The sequence below is a fragment of the Hyperoodon ampullatus genome, assembly GCF_949752795.1.
Source record: "Hyperoodon ampullatus genome assembly, chromosome: 16".
Classification (NCBI taxonomy): Eukaryota; Metazoa; Chordata; class Mammalia; order Artiodactyla; family Ziphiidae; genus Hyperoodon; species Hyperoodon ampullatus.
The window spans coordinates 56,745,275-56,767,822 of NC_136929.1; the positions used below are offsets into that span (position 1 = coordinate 56,745,275).

The 22,548-nt window shown below is 40.0% G+C and overlaps 1 protein-coding gene across 2 annotated transcripts in view; it reads left to right on the forward strand.

Annotated features, from left to right (window-relative positions):
* Positions 1-5,027: 5,027 nt before the first annotated feature.
* Positions 5,028-22,548, forward strand: part of COG3 (component of oligomeric golgi complex 3) — a gene marked incomplete at both ends in the record, with an annotated part of 57,379 nt that continues 39,858 nt past the window's right edge. Inside the window, 7 exons of one of the 2 annotated variants that reach the window (XM_079721756.1) lie at positions 5,028-5,201; positions 14,529-14,675; positions 16,926-16,987; positions 18,262-18,427; positions 19,215-19,289; positions 20,406-20,498; positions 21,160-21,285. In XM_079721756.1, coding sequence (XP_079577882.1) covers positions 5,028-5,201; positions 14,529-14,675; positions 16,926-16,987; positions 18,262-18,427; positions 19,215-19,289; positions 20,406-20,498; positions 21,160-21,285 — 843 coding nt within the window. The remainder of the gene's footprint in view (positions 5,202-14,528; positions 14,676-16,925; positions 16,988-18,261; positions 18,428-19,214; positions 19,290-20,405; positions 20,499-21,159; positions 21,286-22,548) is intronic. The other variant, XM_079721757.1, reaches the window with a different exon arrangement.

Genomic DNA, 22,548 nt, shown 5'->3' on the forward strand with positions numbered 1-22,548 from the left:
CCAAGAGGAGAAGGAAGGGACCTACTTCAGGAGGAGTGGGGAACCACTTCAGACCTTGTGTCAGGGTTTGTTTAGATTTACTGCTAGCACATATTCATTTACATGTTCTACAAGTGTAACCTTCTGGTTCCTGGCTGGGGGTCGCAAGCTGAATGAGCACCACGTGGGGAATTAATACCAGCAGAGGCCAGTGGAGTGGTTTCCAACACTTGGTCAATCCCCTGAAGTCCTCCGTGCCTCTAGCTTTCCTTTCTTTCCTCTACAGTTGGCCCAGCTGTTGCTCAGTTTCCAGGCTCCCGTGATGTTTACGCTCATGTTCTTAATGTCAGCAGACCGTCACAAATCCCTGTTAGGAAAGCTCCTTTCCTCTACCCTTTTCTGAAAGGCTCCTCAAACCATTGCAAGATTATCTATCCATCCTCACAAGACATATTTTTTAATATATCCCACAAGCAAACTTTTCTGTTTCTTTATGACAGGTCTGCAATAATAGGTGCACATACCTTGTAGAACATTATGCATTATTAATGGAACATTAAAACACAAATTAGGGAATTCCCTGGTGGTCCAGTGATGGGGACTCCGTACTTTCGCTGCCGAGGGTGGAGGTTCAGTCCCTCGTCGGGGAACTAAGATCCTGCAATCCAGGCAGTGCAGCCTAAAAAAAAAAAAAAAAAAAGCTGCCGATTCTTAACTACTCCCCGCATTAAGAAGTGGAGTCAATCCTTCTCCTTGAATCTGGCCTGACTATAGTGACTCGCTTGGTGGAGTGCAGCAGAAATGACCTTCTGTGACTTCTGATGCAAGGGCAGAAGAAGTGGGAACAATCTCTTCCAGCCCTGAGCCACATCCAAATACTCTGAGGTCTTCACACTTGAGATACCACATGGAGAGACCTGGTGGACCAGCTCTGAGACTTCATGAGGATGCAGAGATGCACAGCCAGACCCCAGCTGTCCAGCCTGCAGCCATTTGTGTTTCCCCAGCTGTGGCTCCAGACATGGCGAGCAGGGAGGAGTCTTTTCTGATGTGCCCTCTAGAAATTCCTGACCTGCAAGATAATGAAAGAAAAGAACAAAGTGGTGGTTCGTTTAGGGCATGATTTTGGGGTTAGTTTGTTAGGTAGCAATAAATAATAGGAACTAAACCATTTCCCCACTGAAAAACATTTAGGCTGTGTCCACTTTTTCTCCATTGCAAACTATCCTGTGCATGTACTACTATTTTTTTAATATGTAAATTTCTCTAGGATAGATTCTCAGATATAGAATTGCTGGATCAAAGAGCTATCCTCTCTCCATTTCTCTAGCCTATGTTTTTTTTTTTTTAACATCTTTATTGGAGTATAATTGCTTTACAATGGTGTGTTAGTTTCTGCTTTATAACAAAGTGAATCAGTTATACATATACATATGTTCCCATATCTCTTCCCTATTGCATCTCCCTCCCTCCCACCCTCCTTATCCCACCCCTCCAGGCGGTCACAAAGCACCGATCTGATCTCCCTGTGTCTAGCCTGTGTTTTGATAGGTGTTGGCAAGTTTCCCTCTAGAAAGAGTGTGGAAAAGTGGTCTTTTCCTTCACCTTCCCAAATGTCTTTGGTGTCTCACTTCATCATCCTGTGTTTCATTTGCTTGAATCTAAATGGGAGAATAACCTGCCTTACAGGGTTTCAATCAAGAGATCAAAAGGGAAATCTGAATAACACCTTACAAACAAAATGTCATCTACTGTGATATGGGACCTTGATCACTTGGGGATGAGACGACTCTGACCTCATCTTCATCCTTTTCCCAAGATAGCCTATGTAATCCTGTCTTCTCATTTCTCTCTCTTTTCATGCACACATTATATGAATACATGTGTGCCTTATATGTACATGCATATGTACAGATACATGCTATATGAGTGTTTACTGTATCAACTTGAACATTTCTATGGGAACACTTATCAATACTTGAATCAAATAAATAATATTGTTAAAAATTAGAGTAGAGGGAGTTCCCTGGTGGTCTAGTGGTTAGAATTTGGCGCTTTCACCACCGTGACCCGGGTTCAATCCCTGGTCGGGGAACTGAGAATCCTGCAAGCCGTGAGGTGCGGTCAAAAAAAAATTACAGTAGAAAATTAAAGCTGCAGTTGTAATTGTCATGACATCTAGTGCTTCTGGGAATAAGCTAATCACCAGCTGGAAACAGGAAGAAATTTGACTTGTAATACAGAGTATAAAAGTGGATCCAGGGGCTTCCCTGGTGGCGCAGTGGTTGAGAATCTGCCTGCTAATGCAGGGGACATGGGTTCGAGCCCTGGTCTGGGAGGATCCCACATGCCGCGGAGCAACTAGGCCCGTGAGCCATAACTACTGAGCCTGCGCGTCTGGAGTCTGTGCTCCGCAACAAGAGAGGCCGCGATAATGAGAGGCCCGCGCACCGCGATGAAGAGTGGCCCCCGCTTGCCACAACTAGAGAAAGCCCTCGCACAGACACGAAGACCCAACACAGCAAAAATAAATAAATTAATTAATAACTCCTACCCCCAACATCTTAAAAAAAAAAAAGTGGATCCATTATAGGAAATTTGTACTTCTTCTGGGGATGGGGCACACTAGATAATATTTGTCCATACAGAAAAGAGCCCTAGAGTCTGAAGCAGAGTTCAGCATATTGTATACTACCCTTTCCACTGTATTTTGAGCAACCAGTGCATCGTTTAAATGTATATACTTCTATGCTAGTGTTCTGCAATGAAAACACCCCAGGAACACTGCAGTTACTGTTTCATTGCTCTTGTCTCTCCCCCACCCTGCAGGGCCAGCTGGTGACTGCTGGATCTTTCCTGTCCTCTCTTAGCTCCAGTTCTTCAATTCAGGAATAGTCCAGGCATTATTGTGTTGAATATCTACCCTTCTCTCCCCTCATTTGCCCTCACAGCAGCTGATTAGACATTCAGCCTTGTCCCAGATCTTTTCTGTGGGTACCATGACCTGCACTGCATCCCTTTAGCATCATGAATCACCAGTTGGTAAAAATATTTTAAGAAATTAAACATAATGTTTAGAAGAAAGTAGCATGATTATAGGTTTAGGAATATCTGCAGTAGAAGCACATTTGTGAGAGAAGATGGTTATATTTGGCCTTTGAAGGATGATGTTTGGTGAAGAATTATCATCACAAAACTCAACAGGATAAACTTTATTTCTGAGATTTTTGGAATCAGCCTGGCCTGAAAAGGAGGAAGTGTGTTTTAGGTATACTAATTAAAACAAACAAACATCCTTATGCTTAGATGCAAAACTCATTAAAAAAAAAAAGAAAAGAAGAAAATAATTATTAGTAATTCTAACCATCTGTGAATATTTTGGAAGTGTTTCCTTTAGTCAGTTGGATGATACACTGTTTCATTCTTCTTAGTTATATCATTTCTCCAAGGAGATAAATATTTTCTACAACATGAGAATTTTAACTCTTGACTTTGAGATAATTTTAGACTTTAGAAAAGCTGTAAAAGTGTTACAGAATTCAGATGTGCCCTTCATCCAGCTTCCCCTCATGTTATCATCTTACATAACTATATCATGTACAACAATCAAAACTGGGAAATTAACTTTGGTACACTACTATCGTCTAAACTGTAGACCTTATTTGGATATCTATATTTTATTCTATAGTTCTCCCTTTTCTGACCCAAGGTCCAATCCAGGCTCCCATATTGCATCTACTTGTCATGTCTCCCTCATCCCCAAAATGTAACATTTCCTCGGTCTTTCCTTGCCTTTTATGACTTCGACACTTTCTTTTTTTTGACTTTGACACTTTTGAAGAGTACTCGTGAATTGTTTTGTAGGATGTCCATCAATTTGAATTTGTTTGATGTTTTCTCATAATTAGAATGTGGTTTTGCATTTCTGGCAAGAATATCACAAAAGAAATATTGTGTGCTTCTTGATATATCATATTAGGAGTTTCATGGTGATGATGTTGACCTTGATCATTTGGTTAAGGGAGGATGTCTTCCAGGTTTCTCCACTGTAAAGTTAACAGCCATCCTCCCCTCCCCCCATTAATAAATATCTTGGAGAGATACCATGCAAATTTCTGTTTCTCCTCCGACTTTCCCCCACTAATTTTAGCAGCCATTCTTAGATTTTGCCTGCTATAATCATTACTGTAGTGTCCTTAATGATTTCTTTCCCCTCATTCTTTCTACATTTATTGATTGGAATTCTTCAGTAAGGTGGAGTTGTCTCTTCTCCCCTATTTATTCATTCAGTCATTTATTTATATCAGTCTGGACTCATGGGTATTTATTCTGTTCTACAGGTTATGACCCAATACAATCATTATTTATTTTGTTGCTGAAATCTACAACATGACTTAAATGGCAGAACAGTATTCCAATTACACGTCTGTGCCATGAATTATTGATCCAGTTCTTCAATGTTGGACGTTCAGGTGGTTATTTGATACTATTTATGATGTCTGATATATATAAATCTTTGAGTTTTTATGTGTTTTCATAAATTAGGTTTCTAACAGCGGAATTATTGGATGTTGGAAAAGTTGTGAAAACTGGCAACATGTCAACACGGAAATCAGTCCACACACCTAACCCAGACTACCAGGCTGTGAGCAGAAAGAAGCAGTAGATGCCGGGGCTCACGAAGGCCCCTGCCGGCAGGGTCACTGAGCACAGTTGTCAGTAACAACATTAACAATAAAGTTATTGATGTTGAGGAAGGGACTTCTGGTAGGGGCATGTCTACTTCCGTTAGGGCCTATATTCTTCGCCCTCTCCGTCTACATCCTAACCGGAAATACTTGTACCCCGTTTAAAGCCACGTCAGTTCTGGCCTCAGTCCCGCCCACGCGGGGGAAGCGTTTCCGGGGTCAGGGTATTCCGGTTCGCCCCGCCCCGCCCCGCCGCCGGTGCAGTGCTGGAAGCCCCGGCTCTCCCGGAAGTGGCCCGGACATCTCTCTGTCGGGGTTCCCACCTCCCCCCGGCTGCTGCGGGCTGCTGGGGCGGCGGCGATGGCGGAGGCGGCGCTGCTACTGCAGCCGGAGGCGGCGGCGGAGCGGGACGCTCGGGAGAAGCTGGCTCTTTGGGATGGGAGACCGGACACGACGGCGCCGCTGACCGACCGGCAGACGGACTCGGTGCTGGAGTTGAAGGCGGCGGCCGAGGACCTGCCCGTGCCCGCCGAGGTGAAGTGACGGGCGGGAGCTGGGCTGGGCTACTCCGCGGGCGCGCCGGCGGACCCCGACCTTGCAGACCCCTGTCCAGGGTCTCTCCTCTCCTCCCCGATCACAGTGTCGGCTCCGGTGGGACAGGCCCCTCACCTTCCCGGGCTGTCAGGCCTCACGCTGGCCCTGACCGCCGACTCTCCCCTCCGGCGTGGGGGTGGCTGCGGGGGCGTCCAGCGGCTGCTGGCCGCCGGCACCCAGCCCGCCCCCTGCGGCGTGGGGCGGTTGTCCGGGAGCCTTGCCCCGGGTGCCCCTGGTGTCAGCGAGGCATAGTCCTGCTGCCCACCTTCTCCCGGAAGGAGAAGACACTGAACCCGAAGTGCTTTGCTTCAGGACAGCCTCCTGTTGGTATTTGTTTACCACGTTAATGAATAGCCCAGCTTCCTTTTTCCATAGGGGCACTTGGGGAGACCAAAGTTGATCCCGGGTGACAGCTTCATTCATCGGACATTGAGCAATGAGCTCTCGATCAAGTGCAGGTTGTGGGAGATCCGATTTATATTTGACTTATAGCAAAGCCGTAAAAATTTTTCTTTGACAGCTGGGTCAGTACATTATTAGATAATGCTGGTTGTCGGTTTTAGTGTCAACGTTTTTTAATCCTAATTGCCATTGGGTTGTTATCCTTATTACTGCTTGTGTGATTCAATTCAATTAGTTATAATAGCAAGAAGTACATTTTATGAGTAGTCAGGTGTTTGACAAACTTTTTCTAGTTTTGAGGGCTAGGTTTAGGCGGTTATTATTTTATTAGCGCTGATAGTTACTTTTGATGTTGGAAGCATTCTCTTTACACGGTTGTGTCCAAAGGCAGACTGAGTTTAGAGACTTCAACTTTTTCTGCCCTCACACTTCAGAGGTTAAGAACTTTGGTTTGAAAGTTCTCGCCACTTTTCGCCGTTGCACACTCTGCCATAAAGTACAGGTGTTCTTTCTTGGGTTTCTCTGTCCACCTCTAGGATTCTGTGCTGGAAGTGTGTTTGAAATAAATGAGGAAGCAGTTGGAAATTTGTTTTGGCATGGCTATCAGTCTTTTATGCTCTGGGCAATAGAAGTTGTTTGCTCTATAAATATTTCAGTCTGTTTATAATTGATTTGGCCTCTCACCAAAGCAGGATGCTTGGACATCACAGTACCTGTGGTGAATGTATTCCATAAGAAAAGTGACTCATTTTATTTTTAATGTCTTGGGTCATAAAATATTATTATTCCCACGGAGCATGAAGGAAAGGGTTTGGAGTGAAGTAAATGGGATCTCTTCATTTTCACCCCATTATTTGATATTTGTGCAACATAATACCTACCATTAGCCCCATGCAGTCATTTAACATATATTATGTGCCTACCTGGGGCTAGGAATGGGGGGACAGAAAGATAAGAAAAACAAGATCTTTAGCCTCATGGAGCTGACATAATTATGGTGATTATGAGCATGTGAAAAAGAACAAAGAAGGTAAGTTCAGACCGTCCTCCAGGATATAAGGAAAATCAAACAGGATGGTATGACACCAAGGAATGAGGTGTGCCCTTTTAGATAAAGAGGGAAGGCCTTATATACCCTGAGAAAACCATAATTCAAAAAGAGACATGTACCAAAATGTTCATTGCAGCTCTATTCACAATAGCCCGGAGCTGGAAACAACCTAAGTGTCCATCATCGGATGAATGGATAAAGAAGATGTGGCACATATATACAATGGAATATTACTCAGCCATAAAAAGAAACGAAACTGAGCTATTTGTAATGAGGTGGATAGACCTAGAGTCTGTCATACAGAGTGAAGTAAGTCAGAAAGAGAAAGACAAATACCGTATGCTAACACATATATATGGAATTAAAAAAAAAAAATGTCATGAAGAACCTAGGGGTAAAACGGGAATAAAGACACAGACCTACTTGAGAATGGACTTGAGGATATGGGGAAGGGGAAGGGTAAGCTGTGACAAAGCGAAAGAGAGGCATGGACATATATACACTACCAAACGTAAGGTAGATAGATAGTGGGAAGCAGCCGCAGAGCACAGGGAGATCAGCTCGGTGCTTTGTGACCGCCTGGAGGGGTGGGATGGGGAGGGTGGGAGGGAGGGAGATGCATGAGGGAGGGGATGTGGGAACAGATGTATATGTATGACTGATTCACTTTGTTATAAAGCAGAAACTAATAAAAAAAAAAAAAAAGAGGGAAGGCCTTTCTAAGAAAGTAACCGCCTAAGGCGAGAACTCATGATGGAAAACAAGAAGCCAGTCTTGCAAAGACTAGAGAAATAACCTTCCAGCTGGAGGAAAAAGCAGTGCAAAGCCCTGGGTAGGGGATGAGCTTGACAAGTTCAAGGGTTCAGTGAGGGTCTTCTGGTACATGCAGCCTTGGCATTGGATTGCTGTGAGAATGAAATACCAGCCTGTTATTTACCCATCCTGGAATCTTTGAGGGGGAATTTCTCATTGCTCTTCAGCTTTCGACAGCCCTCTTTTTCCTTTATATGTCTGGTGGGAAGACTTTGGAATTGAATTTTTTATCCCTGTTACCACTGTTTTTAACACTGGCGCTGAGAAAGAATGCCTCAATTTTATTTTGTCCAACCAAAATAAAAACCTGTAAAGGATTTTCTGTAGTGTTTCACAATTATTCAGGAGATAAATTACATCCTGAACAACTGGAACTGGGCAAGTTAGTTGAATAGTAAGAGGCCAGCTAACTCTCAGCAAATATCATGAAGCTGTTTATACCTTTCCTTTTTATTTAGGAGAACTAGTCTTATATACCTTTTTATTTGGTGTTAGATAAGAAAATTTGCAGTAGAATATTAAGTAGACTGGTTTCTTGTAGCCAGGGCAAACTTTTTAGTAGTGAGGGCCTTTTTCTTTCTGCTGAGTTTAGTGATTCTCGATAAAATGCTGAGATAATTTATCCTGAAATTTACCTGTAATTTACTGTTACAGTTGTTGTTTTCCTAAAGTTTGTGTGGCCTTAGACATGATACTTCTCTGAGCCTGTTTTCTTCTTTATAAAATGGGGATTATAATAGTACTTGCATCACAGGGAGTTGTGAGAAGTAAATCAAGTATATAAAGTGCACACAGCAAGCTACCTGCCAGTATTATATTATTCATGTGCTTTTCTCCCCAAATGATTATTACCTTAAAAGAATAGACCAGAATGTTATGATCCTGAGCTGGTACTGTGTAGGTGTCACTCAGACCAAAGGTAAGAAAAGAAGAGGTTAGGTGCCTGGAGGAAGGTTCTGAGACTCCATCTATACCTCTTCAATGATTTGCTCTGAACAGAGTAGGTAACGTCAGGTTTCATTTAGGGAATGAATTTATTAGATTGATTACAAAGTGATTTTCTCCAACCCAGAACTGTGCAAGAAGTAAAGTTTGGGAGAGAAAGGTATATTTGCTTGTTTTTTCCTGGAACTGCTCAGCTGGTCAGGCAAGGCTTGATAGTTTATTGTAATTAGTATTTAATATGTTAGTGTCCCCATTTGGGTAAGCTGTACAGTAGCTATCCAGGACCAACCAGGAGCCTAGGTCTCTGCTCTTCTCTCTCTGGTGGTAAATGATTGCTCCATCTGGAAGCCAGGACAGTGCGAGTAAGCCAGAGGCATTCGGTCGACATCTCGTCTTCAGGAGTGAAAGAGTAGTCAGAACAGGAAAGCTTGTGACACCAGCACACCTTTTTTTTTTAAATAGTTCTACCATGTATTTTATTTTATTTTTTTACATCTTTATTGGAGTATAATTGCTTTACAATGGTGTGTTAGTTTCTGCTTTATAACAAAGTGAATCAGCTATATGTATACATATATCCCCATATCCCCTCCCTCTTGCGTCTCCCTCCCACCCTCCCTATCCCACCCCTCTAGGTGGTCACAAAGCACCGAGCTGATCTCCCTGCAACACACCCTTCTTGATTTGCCATTCTATTCCAGGTGCTTTGAGAAAAGAAGACAGCTGGGCAAATGTACCTAATGGGGGCATCTTCTCATAAGCTTTTATTTTTTAATTTTTTTCTTTTATTCTGGCTACGCTGCGTGGGCTTGCGGGATCTCATTTCTCATTAGATCATTTCCTGATCTAACTCTCAGGAATTAAACCCAGGCCATGGCAGTGAAAGCACCGAGTCCTAACCACTAGACCACCAGGGAACTCCCTCATAAGCTTTTAAAAAGCAGCTTTTTAGGGCTTCCCTGGTGGCACAGTGGTTGAGAGTCCGCCTGCTGGTGCCGGGGACGCAGGTTCATGCCCCGGTCTGGGAGGATCCCACATGCCGCGGAGCAGCTGGGCCTGTGAGCCATGGCCGCCGAGCCTGCGCGTCCGGAGCCTGTGCTCCACAACGGGAGAGGCCACAACAGTGAGAGGCCCGCGTACCGCAAAAAAAAAAAAAAAAAAAAAAAAAGCAGCTTTTTAAAAAAGAAAAATTTTATTTATTCATTTTGGCTGTGCCAGGTCTTAGTTGTGGCATGCGGGCTTCTTGGTTGTGGTATGTGAACTCTTAGTTGCGGCATGCATGTGGGATTTAGTTCCCCGACCAGGGATCGAACCCAGGCCCCCTGCATTGGGAGCTCGGAGTCTTACCCACTGGACTACCAGGGAAGTCCCCTGATTTGCATGATTTCTGATAAGTCTGCTTTAATTCTTATTTTTGTTCCCCTGTATATAATGTATCTTTTTCTCTCTGACTGCCTTAAGGTTTTCTCTATGACTTTTGTTTTCTCTCTGAGTTTGAATGTGATGTGTCTAAGGGTGTGTGTGTGTGTGTGTGCACACACACACATGCATCTGCATTCTGCTTGGGATTTTCTGAGCTCAGAATTGTAGCTTTGTGTCTTTCATTATTTTTGGAAAATTCTCAACTATTATCTCTTTAAATATTTCTTCTACCCTGTTCTCTCTCTCTCTCCTTATTTTGAGATTCAGATTACACATATATTAGATCATTTTATTACCATCCCACAGTTCTTGGATGTTGTGTTCAGTTTTTATTTGTCCATGCTGTTTCTTCTTTATGTTTAATTTTGGGTGATTTTTATTGACCTGTCTTCAAGTTCACTGATTCTTTCCTTAGCTGTGTTGAGTGTACTGATGAGTCTGTTGCAGATATTCTTCATCTCTGTTACAATAATGGTTATTTCCAGCATTTCTCTTGGACATGTATAGTTTTTATTTTTCTGTTTAACTTCTGCGTCTGTTCATGCATTTTATTTATATTTCATACCAGAGCCTTTGACATATTAGTCACAGTTATTTTAAATTCCTTATTTTATTGTTCCAATATCCAGATCATCTCTTGAGTCTGGCTCTGTTGAGTGCTTCGTTTCTTGACAATGAGCTGGGTTTTTTTCCTTGCTGTTTAATGTAACTTTTGGTCAAATACTGTACATTGTATGCAGGACATTTGAGATTGAGGGAAATAGCGGGAGTGCCTGGAAATGAATACACTTACTCCGTTAGGTCATTAGTGTGGAGGTTTGGGTTAGTGGGCTAGGTTTGGGTTTTGTTTTTGTTCTGGTTGCCTTTAGTTTACCACTGGCTTCAAACTTCTCTTTCATTCCTTTTTGCCTAGCATTGGGGCTGGGCTGCTGCACAGTCTTCTTAACCTTCCTTCTCAACCCTCAGCTTTTGGTGTGCTGTGCGCCTGTGTCTCAGAGGGTGTCTGTGCTCTTGCCCCTCCCACAGGAGAGCATTGCTGGCGCTCTATACCCTGGTGGTGGTAGGTGGGCGTTTTCTGTCCTCTGCGTCCAGTCTCAGTCTTAGGCAGGCCTTTTGCCCCTGGGACTCAGGGGTGGAGTTTCTTACTGACTCTGCCCTCCTCCGGCAGTAGGAGACCTCTGATGTTCTGGGTCTTGGGTTCTTTCTTGCCTCTCCTCCAGGGGTAATGGTTGTTTTCCCTTTCCCCGGCTGTAGTGTGTTCTCCTCTGTGCCTTAGGGTTGATAGGGCTTGCTGCCCTTTTTTCAGTGTCTTAAGATTTTGTTCCACTGGGGAGAAGGGTCTGGATGGGGCTTTGTGCCCCACTTTCCCCAGGCCCCTCCTCTTCTAAGCCTGCACCACCAGTCCTCATTCTTTCTCATGAGCACCTGGTGGAGGTCCGTGAAGACCATGTGAGTGCGTGCAAACTCCCCTTGTGTCTGTGACTTCCAAGCGTTCTGTACTCACCCGTCCTCTAGCATTTAGTAATTTGAAAGCAATGTTAGCCTAGTTCTTACCTACTCGTGTGGCATTTGTCATCTAGTTCTCCATCATCTGTCACGGTAAGCCCGTGCTCTCACTCTCTCTCTGCCTGGAGACACCCATCTTTTTCTAGATTTTAAGCTACTTGGTTACTCTGGAACCTCAACCCTCTGATGGCTTCAAGAACCTGATTTTGTAGATTATTTGTCTTTTTCTTATTATTAGGGTGCAAGCAACACTCTGTCTAGCATTCTTTTAGCCTAGCCTCCATGTGCTTTCTGGTATATTTTTCAAATCTGCACCGGATCCATGTCTCTCTCCCTTTTCCTCCTTAGGTATCGTGTAAACAGTGCTGATAGAATTATGTGTTTGAAGTTTGTCATGATCTGTTCATATATAACTGAATTTTACTACTAATAAACTATAATTTTGTAAAGGTAACTTAGACGATTCTGTTCCCAAGAAGCAGCATAGATTCTGATTTGTAAATTTACTTACTGTAAAAGGGACCCCTCCTACACTGTTGATGGGAATGTAAATTGGTGCAGATACTCTGCAAAACAGTATGGGGGTTCCTTAAAAGACTAAAAATAGAGTTACCATTTGATCCAACAATCCCACTCCTGGGCAGGTATCAGGAGAGAACTCTACTTTCAAAAGATACATGCATCCCAACGTTCAGAGCAGCACTGTTTACAACAGCCAAGACATGGAAGCAACCTAAGTGTCCATTGACAGATGAATGGATAAAGAAGATGCGGCATATATACAATTACTCAGCCATAAAAAAAGAATAAAATAATGCCATTTGCAGCAACATGGATAGACCTAGAGATTATCCTACTAAGTCAGTCAGAGAAAGAGAAATATCATATGATATCACTTATATGTGGAATCTAAAAAGTGGTACAAATACTTATTTGCAGAACAGAAACAGAGTCACAGACATAGAAAACAAACTTATGGTTACCAAAGGGGAAAGTGGGAGAGGGATAAATAAGGAGTTTGGAACTAATAGGTACAAACTACTATATATAAAATAGATAAACAAGAAGGATTTACTGTATAGCACAGGGAACTATATTCAATATCTTGTGATAACCTATAATGGAAAAGAATCTGAAAAAGAATTTATATACATATATATATACACACACACATATTTCTGAATCACTTTGTTGTACACAAGAAACTAACACAACATTGTAAATCAACTATACTTCAATAAAAATAAATAAATTAAAAAAAATAAATTTACTTTGTTACTACTAATAAATAGGAATAATAATATGATAAATAGAAGCGGCTCCAGTTGATTGTATTTATTATTTGGCAGGCATTATGCTAAATACACGTAGCATTGCCTCCGAGGAGAGAGCTTGTTGTTGGTAACTGGATGGTTGCACAGAGCATGAGCAGGTAGACTTAGCTCAGCTCAGCTTCCTCTGTCCTCAGAGCCTCTGGTGGCAGCACACAGTTGCTGGTGACGCGTTAGAGTCAAGATAGATTCTCATCAGATTTCAGAAACTTAATTCTTCCTGCCCAACAGCCCTTTTCTGTTCAGGGATTGTGTCACCATTCAGGAAGAGTTTGTGTTGAACAGTGATGCCCTTAGTAAGACATATCTCTGTACATCCAGGACCCTCCTGGGAGAAAGCAGATTGGGGACCTTTCTGAACACTTTTCTTCTGTCTGCAGCTTCCCAGTGGTCCAAGGAGCCTGTTTTCTTACACCTGTGTTTTCTTCATTTCACAATGGCCTCATGATACAGATAATGTAATTCCTATTTTATAGAGAAGAAATTGAGATTTAGAAGCATTAAGTAATTTGCCCATTGTAACACGCTTATTAAGTGAGCAGGAGCAGGGTTCACACCAGGCCGCACTGTGATGTGCTTTACCGCGCCCGAAGGTGCAGCCCCACTTGAACCCAGACACAAAACTCCCTCCCTTCCTCCCTCCCTCCCTCCCTCCCTCTCTCTCTCTCTCCCCCCTCCTTTCTTCCTTCCTTCCTTTCTTTCTTTTTCTCTCTCTTTCTCTCTCTCTTTTTCTTTCTCTCTCTCTTTCTTTTTGATGCCGCGCTGCTCTCAGGATCTTAGTTCCCAGACCAGGGATTGAACCTGGGCCCACAGCAGTGAAAGCACTGACTCCTAACCACTGGACTGCCAGGGAATTCCCTCCCCCCATATTTAAAGGGTTGTACTTCTAAATTAATGATGGTGCATTTTGCATCTAGCTTATTTTATTTTAGCTTTGAAGAGAAAATACTGTCTTCAGCTGAAATTTCTGTATCTAGAAAAATAGACAGGAGGCAATTTCCTAAGGCCTTGGATTAAGGTCTTTTATTGCTGGACCTTAGATGTCATGCCTTAAGGGCAGAAACTGGGATTGAAACGAAATAATTCCACCCTTTTACCTTCCCCAGCATTCACACTCCCTTTCTTTTAAGTCCAAAAACAGCTTGTCTGTATGACCCTAGGTAAATGCACACCTGGAATATCTTTAGTAATGGCAAACTAGACAGTATTGTAGGTCTGATGGCCTCAAGGTAAGGCTCTTCTGAAGCTGATGGGAAACTGAAATTCTTTCTTTTCACTTGTAATTTCAGAATTCTTCAGCAAGAAGATGTGGGTGAAGTGTGGCAGCAGGGTAAAATAGTAGAAGGGGATATAGTTGTTGGTAGTTGATTCTCGGGTACGATTTGTTTTCTGTTAGTTCATATTAATGAGGTGAGGCTTTTGTGTTGATAATGGAGAGGGTCAGCTACTTATATTAGCACGCAGGTTTTGCCTTTGGTGCTAGTTCACAAGAGGTTCCAGTAGGAAAAGGTGTGTGGATTAGTACAGATTCACCACCAGTTTTCAAAAAGTAACTCAAAAACCATACTTTGCAAATGGTTGGGTATTGGTGTCATGTTTATATTTTGAGACCAGCATTTACTATAGAGAGAACCTAGTTATAAGTGTTAGTATTATATGGCCCTTGTTAACATCAGATGATTTAACAGAAGACATTTCATTCTCTTTCAGAACACCTGAGATGGAATATCAATCTTGAGTTAAGTTTAGAGAATTTTCAAGTTATTTGAATATCTTTGTGGCTCTTTTTTTTTCAAGCTCCCAATTGAAGACTTGTGCAGTTTAACATCCCAGTCGCTGCCCATTGCACAGGCTTCAGTAGTGCCTGAATCTACAGAAGACATTCTCTTGAAGGGATTCACCTCCTTAGAAATGGAAGAAGAAAGAATTGAAACTGCACAGCAGGTGAATGGCAGCATTATTTTTAAGGATATTTGATTGTTTTAAATGTCTCAAGACAGAGGTCCTAATTAAAAGTTCTGAACATTGGAAACTGTAGTTAAAATAAAGTCTTTCTAGAACATCTTTTTTTTTTTTTTTTTTTTTTTGTTGGTGGGGGCTGGAGAAAGAAGGATATATTACTTGCACCAAGTAAGGAGAACACCAGTGATCTTTCCCAAAGCTGTGTCTCTTTCTAGAACATTTTAAATTTTGTGTTAGTTGTGGTTATTTCTTAAGTGTTTTAAATGAACCTGTTGCCCAGTTTTATTTGCAGTACAGATAAAAATATGCTATTCCAAGTTTGGATAGACTATTATATATATTAAGGTTTTGATATTTTATGCCCTTTAGACCTCCTCCCAGTATGTGTCTGTGTTAATGTGACCCCCAGCATGCATGTGCATGGACACATGCACACATGCAGACCCCCCAACCGCACCCCTCACTGCTTGTTGCTAGGTAATTTCTTTCTTAAAAACCTCAATATGCTCTTTAGACGAACGCTTATAGTTATTTTTCTGAAATTTAGCATGTGAAATCTCTTGGTTTTTGCTTATTTCCAACTATAAACTTAAATGTACAATAGTTTCTTCTGCTGCTTCCTCTGTCTCATCTTTCTGTCCTCTTAAGAATCAAAGCTGAGGGAGGACCTACTGTACAGCACAGAGAACTATACTCAATATTTTGTAATGACCTATAAGGAAAAAGAATCTGAAAAAGAACAGATACACACACACACACACACACACACACGCATATAAAACTGAATCACTTTGCCATGCACCTGAAACTAACACAACACTGTACATCAACCATACTTCAATTAAAAAAAAAGAAGAATCAAAGCTAAGGCATTTACCAAGTGAAACATAAAGCAAATGTGCTGAATTGCATATACACTAAGTCAGGGGTCCCCAACCCCCAGGCCACGGACCGGTAGTGGTCCGTGACCTGTTAGGAACCAGGCTGCACAGCAGGAGGTGAGCAGCGGGCGAGCGAAGCTTCATCTGTAGTTACAGCCGCTCCCCATCGCTCGCATTACCGCCTGAGCTCCGCCTCCTGTCAGCATTCTGGTGAGTTGTATAATTATTGCATTATATATTACAATGTAATTGTAATAGAAATAAAGTGCACAGTAAATGTAATGCACTTGAATCACCCCGAAACCATCCCCCCCGCCCCCCACCGGGTCCACGGAAAAATTGTCTTCCATGAAACAGGCCCTGGTGCCAAAAAGGTTGGGGACCTCTGCACTAAGTCAAGAGACGCAGTGCTGCAAAGTGATGAAGAGCTCTAGCTCCTGAGTTAGACCAACCTGGATCTGAAGGTCACCGCTATCACTTACCATCTGTGTGCGCTCAGGCAAATTACCTACCTTCTCGGGTCTCTTGTTTCCTAATGTGTAAAACAAAGATAATTATACACTTATCTCATAGGACTTTCATGAGAATTAAATTAGATAATGCACGTAAATGCAGTGTGTGCCAAGCACACAGTGTTCAGGAAACGAAAGACAAGGTACTTGGCAAGAGTAGTATCTTGAGAGAATAAAGCATACCTTTGACTTCAAATCCCACTTGAGAATTATAGAAGATAATCTGGCACCATGTCTATGAATTTACTTGGACTATTTGAAAAAAAAAAAGATCTTCCGGATTAAATTTGCACTTGCATATCTCTCTTTAAATTAAAAAAAAGGTCTAATACATTGTTATAATTTACATACAATAAAATGTACTCATTTTAAGTATACAACTTGATAGTAGAACCAGAATTCAAACCCAGGTTTAGCTGATGCAAAAGCTATGTTTTTAAACCACTCCTTTATATTATTTCTGAGCTTATATTCTCACAATTATTATTAGATAACATTAATATTTACCCAAAGCCCTATGTTACCTACTCAAATTTGGCAAACTAGCAGGTAGGCATTAGCTTCTTAGGAAGAAATGTTTATTTCTACATATTATCGTGTTAATACTCTTTCTTATTTAACTCTGAAAATGGCCCATGTTTTTAAGATACTTTGCTTTTCCTGGAATGTAGACACTGACCATGCAATTAAATTATCATCTCCTGGCTTAAAGCTATTAATGTCTGAGCCCCAAACAGTAAGACTTAGTGTCTACCCTTTTGACTTGCTGTTTAGCATGTAGCCACTTTTCATTTTCTCTGTTTTAGTTTTGTTGACAACGTAATACCCTATTTTTCCAGTTTTTCTCATGGTTTGCAAAGCTACAGACTCAGATGGATCAGGATGAAGGAACTAAATATAGGTATGTGGCTCTTATATTTGTTGGCTGTCCTAATTCTTAGATCATCTTAAGCATTTCATTATCTGTGCCTTTAAACAAACTTAAGGTACAAAGAAAACTTGAACAGCAACATTTTCTTTAAGAATAGCTAGAAAGGATGTGGGTCATTCCAACTGGTATTGGAAGTTGTGTGATTTAAAAAAAGTCACATTGTAATTAATAGGTTAGGAGGGGCAGAAATTGATTTTAGATAACTCTAGAAGGGCTTGGAATCAAGTGGGAGTTTTGTCAGGAACTCTAAGAGGTGTTTGCTGCCTTTCTTTAGAGGGAGAGACCCAAGAGACTTTAGGGATGGCCAGCTAGGCTGGGTGTGAACTATGTTGTTTTGTTTGTGTATATTGACAGCATGGGGGAAGTGACTGTATTGTTTCTAGCTGATTTGGGGACCGTGGGTTGAACATTTGTATTCATTTAACATTAATTAAGTGACTACTATCGCTAGGCATTGTGTTAGGCTCTTTGATGTATGATTCCATTTAATCTTCATAGCAGCTCTATAAGGAAAGGTGTTATTATTCCCATTTTACAAACGAGTAAACTGAGGCCTGTGACTATTAAATACTTGCCTAATGTCATGGATACTTGGGCAGAGCTGGGACTTGGACTCAGGTCTTCCAATTCCAAGTCCAAAATTCTTTCCATGACATCACACCATCTCTCAAAGGCAGACATGACCTGAAGGATGGACCTACTTGTTACCTTGGGATGGGCCTGGTGTCCCAGTCTTTGAAAGTTGAGGCCATGATTTATTGCCCTACATGTGAAAAGCCAGTTTATGGCTTTAAGGCTGACTCCTTTTTGTGTGTGTGTGTGTGTGGTATGTGGGCCTCTCACTGTTGTGGCCTCTCCTGTTGCGGAGCACAGGCTCCGGACGCGCAGGCTCAACGGCCATGGCTCACGGGCCCAGCCACTCCGCGGCATGTGGGATCTTCCCAGACCGGGGCACGAACCCGTGTCCCCTGCATCGGCAGGCAGACTCTCAACTACTGCGCCACCAGGGAAGCCCAGGCTGATTCCTTTTATTGCTCATAGTTTCAATGATTTTCCTTCCTAAGTACTGAAACAGTTTGTGACATAGTTTTTGCTATATTTCTGAATATAATAAACTTTTTGAATAGGTCAGACTTTCCTTCTGAAATGCAAACATTTGGGGGAAAACGAGACTTTGTTGTTTATTGTCTATGCTTATTGGGGGAAAATATTATTGCCAATCCCCTTTTGGTTCTGTTTTCTAGACAGATGAGGGATTACTTGTCTGGGTTTCAGGAGCAGTGTGATGCTATATTGAATGATGTCAACAGTGCTCTTCAGCATCTGGAATCATTGCAGAAACAGTATCTTTTTGTGTCCAATAAGACAGGAACCCTACATGAAGCCTGTGAACAGCTCCTGAAAGAACAGGTAATTTGGAATAGGAGAGAGTGTCAGTGACTGACTATGTTTAATATTTTATTTTTAAATAGATGAATACAATTTAATTCTAATTTCCTTTATTTCTCCAAGTATATTTTGAACATTTCTCTGTATGAGGCCCTGTGCTAAGTATGCAAATTATTACTTTGACAGCCTGCTTTTAAGCTTATGCCAGCAGGAGCATGGGCAAGCTTTCATATGTTTTGAGCTGTTAGGTCTCAGTACAGTTTCAGAGTGAAGAGGGTATATTCACATTTGCGACAGTTTTCTTTTTTTTTTTTGGCTGCGCTGCGCGGCTTGCGGGATCTTAGCTCCCGACCAGGGATTGAACCCAGTCCTTGTTACTGAAAGCGCCGAGCCCTAACCACTGGACCATTAGGGAATTCCCTATTGACACTTTTCAAACAAGGCATAGTGATTATACTAATGGTGGGGTTTATGAAAAGATGAACAGATCTAGGTTGCACTTATAAACTTGTGACTTAAAGATAGAATATTTAAGTTACTATACTTATCTCAGAATTTTATCTATGTATATTTGTATGTTTTTAAAAAGGTAATCATCTGTTATTTTATAAAAAGATATGTAATTTACTGTAATAATCATTGCTTATTTTAGCCCATGATTGCAGAAATCTTTGGGCATTATTCTGAAATCATATATCTAATATAAACCTGTATGTCTAGTATAAATCTCTTCGATGTAATTTTGAGACTGGAGTGTTGATTCTTATGTTCTCACAATAACTGATTTTTCTCTTTTAAAAAATTCAAGTCGGAACTTGTTGATCTGGCTGAAAACATTCAACAAAAGCTTTCCTATTTTAATGAATTGGAAACTATTAACACAGTAAGCATTGTTCTTTATTTTTTCTAGAATTAGTGGCTTTATTTTATATTTCCCATTCTGAGTATAATCTTTAACCTTATAAATTGGCTTGAGTGATATTTTAACTTAATAGTTTGCTTGTTGTTAAGATATTCCTATCTGTGAGTGATGGACATACCATTACCAGTTCAGATTTCCAAATGTGATTTAAATAATAGTTCTTCTTAAATTGTATTTTTGCTATTAAAATCTCTTTGTTGGTTAACTCTTATAGTATCATATTTGTAAGCTGTGAAGGTTATAAGAAGAAATATTCCATTTTAAATCTTGCTGTGGTTGTGCTTCTATAATAGTAATTAAAATATTTCTTAAACTAATCTCATGTTTAGTTTGAGGAAAAGTATAGTCCTCATAACGGATTCTTGGATCCCAAAGAGGTAGTCACAATAAAGACTTCTGTGTAAATTATATTTCTCTGTGTTCTGGCTCATAAATTAATCATAATAACTGCATATAAATCATGTTATTAAAATTATTAAATTAATCTAAATTATTATTGTTTACTAAAGAGTTAGAAATAAAACCAGTAGCCAGTTAACAGTGGAATGCAATGGGAAATATAAATCATTGCCAAACTATTTGTATATCAAGATAAGAAATAATTGGGTCACTTTACTTATATTTTATATATATTATATAGTTTTATATATTTTAATATTTATCATTTTATCTATTATATTAAATATCATGTTTATATTATATATTACCTTATATTAGTACTATTTGTATATGTTTACTTATATTTTACTTTCAGTATGACTGCTGAACATGATAACTGCTAGTTAATCTTTTAACCTTGAGAAGATCGCCAGTGTTTGAAAGTGGAAAATTTATGTTGTAAAGTGCTAGAAAGTGGGAAATCTAGCTACATGATGTATTATTTTAATATAACATTGTGCAATGGAGTATAAAGTGTTTACTAATTCGTGAAGAGCCCCATTAAAGGTCATTAGGAGTAAACTGAATTCAATCCATATTCTTTTAAATTTGTCCTTTCTTTATTGTATTGTTACACATGGGCTGCATTTGAGTATATTTGGTGACTCTTAAAATGTAAAAAATTTTTTTCCCTTAAAGAAATTGAATTCTCCCACGCTGTCTGTGAATAGTGAAGGATTTATACCAATGCTGGCCAAGTTAGATGACTGTATTACATACATATCATCTCATGTAAGTCATGGTATTTCTGTATGTTTTAAAGACATCTTAACATCCCTATTATATCATTTCTTATGCAGTAAACTAATTATTTCTTTCCATAATATACTTGAAGAAAAACTATAGTAAATTCTTAGTCATTGTCAGTAGTGATGTAAAAAATGCTTTCAGCTGCTGCAGCAACCCCTGGAATAGCAAAAGCGGCTGGCTGACACAACTTTATCCCATCTAAAAGGACTAGTGATTTTTGGACTGACTTACTGTTTTGCTAGATGCTTCCTTGGAAACAAAAAGTATTACTTAGCGGGGGAAATAAAAGGACAAGTCCTTTGGTTTAATCACCATCTCTTTCTGCCCTCCAAGGATTTATAGCTGTATTTATTTCACCCAACTCCTATTCTTTTCTTAGTTGGGCCTCACATATTAGCCTTGTTGTCTGTGGGATACTGAAAATATATTTTGCTAAAAACTGCAAATATTTATTGAGCCCTTGCTTTGTGCCAGGCACAGGGAATTTGGCTATGACCAAGGCAGTCATAGTATTTGTCTTCAAGGAGCTTACAATCTGCATAAGATCTTCTTTTTAACTTTCTGTATAGCTTTACATAAAGGACAGGTTGGTTTTCATTAAAAGTTTGCTTCATCTTTATAAATCTTTCCCTTTCCTTTACAGCCAAATTTTAAAGATTATCCTGTATATTTACTGAAATTTAAGCAGTGTCTTTCTAAAGCTTTGCACCTCATGAAGACATATACTGTGAACACACTACAGAACCTCACAAGTCAGTTATTAAAAAGGGTGAGTTAACTGGTGAGGTGTTGCTTTGTTTTTGTTTTTTTAATTCATTTATTTTCCATAATGTTAGTCTGAGATTAGTATCTAGTAACTCCAATTTTTTTTTTACCTTTTGTTAAATAAATATGTGTTGCAATTTTATTTATAATAAGAAAAAATGCCTATATTATATATGTCTGTCACAGTCTTATTTTCAAAGGATATATAACAGTGTGAGAAATATTCAGTACTATATGATAAATAATAAAATAAGATTCAAACTATTTCTCACTTAAGCTTTTTCTTTTCCTATCTTTTTAAAGAAAATATTAGGAGGAAATACACCAAAATAATAAAAGTGGTTCTGTCTGAGTGGTAGAATTACATATGATAGATTCTTTCTTTACAAATGATGGATAATTTAATTTTCTGTATTTAGCAAATGTATTTTTATTGAATGCCTTCTAAATGCTTGGCATTGTACTAAGAACTGTACAATAGTGAAAGGAGCTAACAAGGTCCCTGCCCTCATGGAACTTACGTTCAGGAGAAATAATCAGTAAAGAAGGAAAAAGACAAATTAATAAATTACAGATTTTAGTAGATGCTAGGTGGAAAATTAGCAGCATGTTAGGTTAGAAAATAAGAGTGGAGCTAGATCAGATGGTCATTGAGCACATTTCTTTCCTAAGAAAATAAAACCTGAAAGATAATTTATTTTATTTTTTCAGCCTACTTTCTAAAGAATATGGAATATCTTGAGCTTTTAGTTCAAAGCTACTGATTTTTGTATTGCATTTTACCATTCCCATTGCTCTTAGCTGACATAACAGACTATAGAATTTTTCTATTTTGCAAAATTTTATTTTAGGAAACTAATACCTAATAAGTACTAGTACCTACTATGTGTTAGTGCTTTATAATTGAGCTGTGTAAAACCTTTGTGCATGTGTGTTACCACCATTTAATGGATGCACTGAATCTCAGAGAGGTTAAGTAATTTGACCAAAGTCCTACACTCAGAAAGTGACTGAGTATGAATCTGAGTTCAGTCTTTTTACCACCAAAATTCATGTAACATAGCATAAATTTTAATTATAAAGTAGAGAGAGATGACAGCTCCACATAATTATTTCTCATTTGTAGCAATAATAGTATTTAATCTTTCTCTCTGTAAGCTTTTGGTTGGTATAAAGGCCAAGCAGTAGCCATACGAAATGGTTTGTGTTATACTTTCTGAATAATTATTTGTTCGCTAATTATCTTCCTTCCCTATCCTCCCCCATG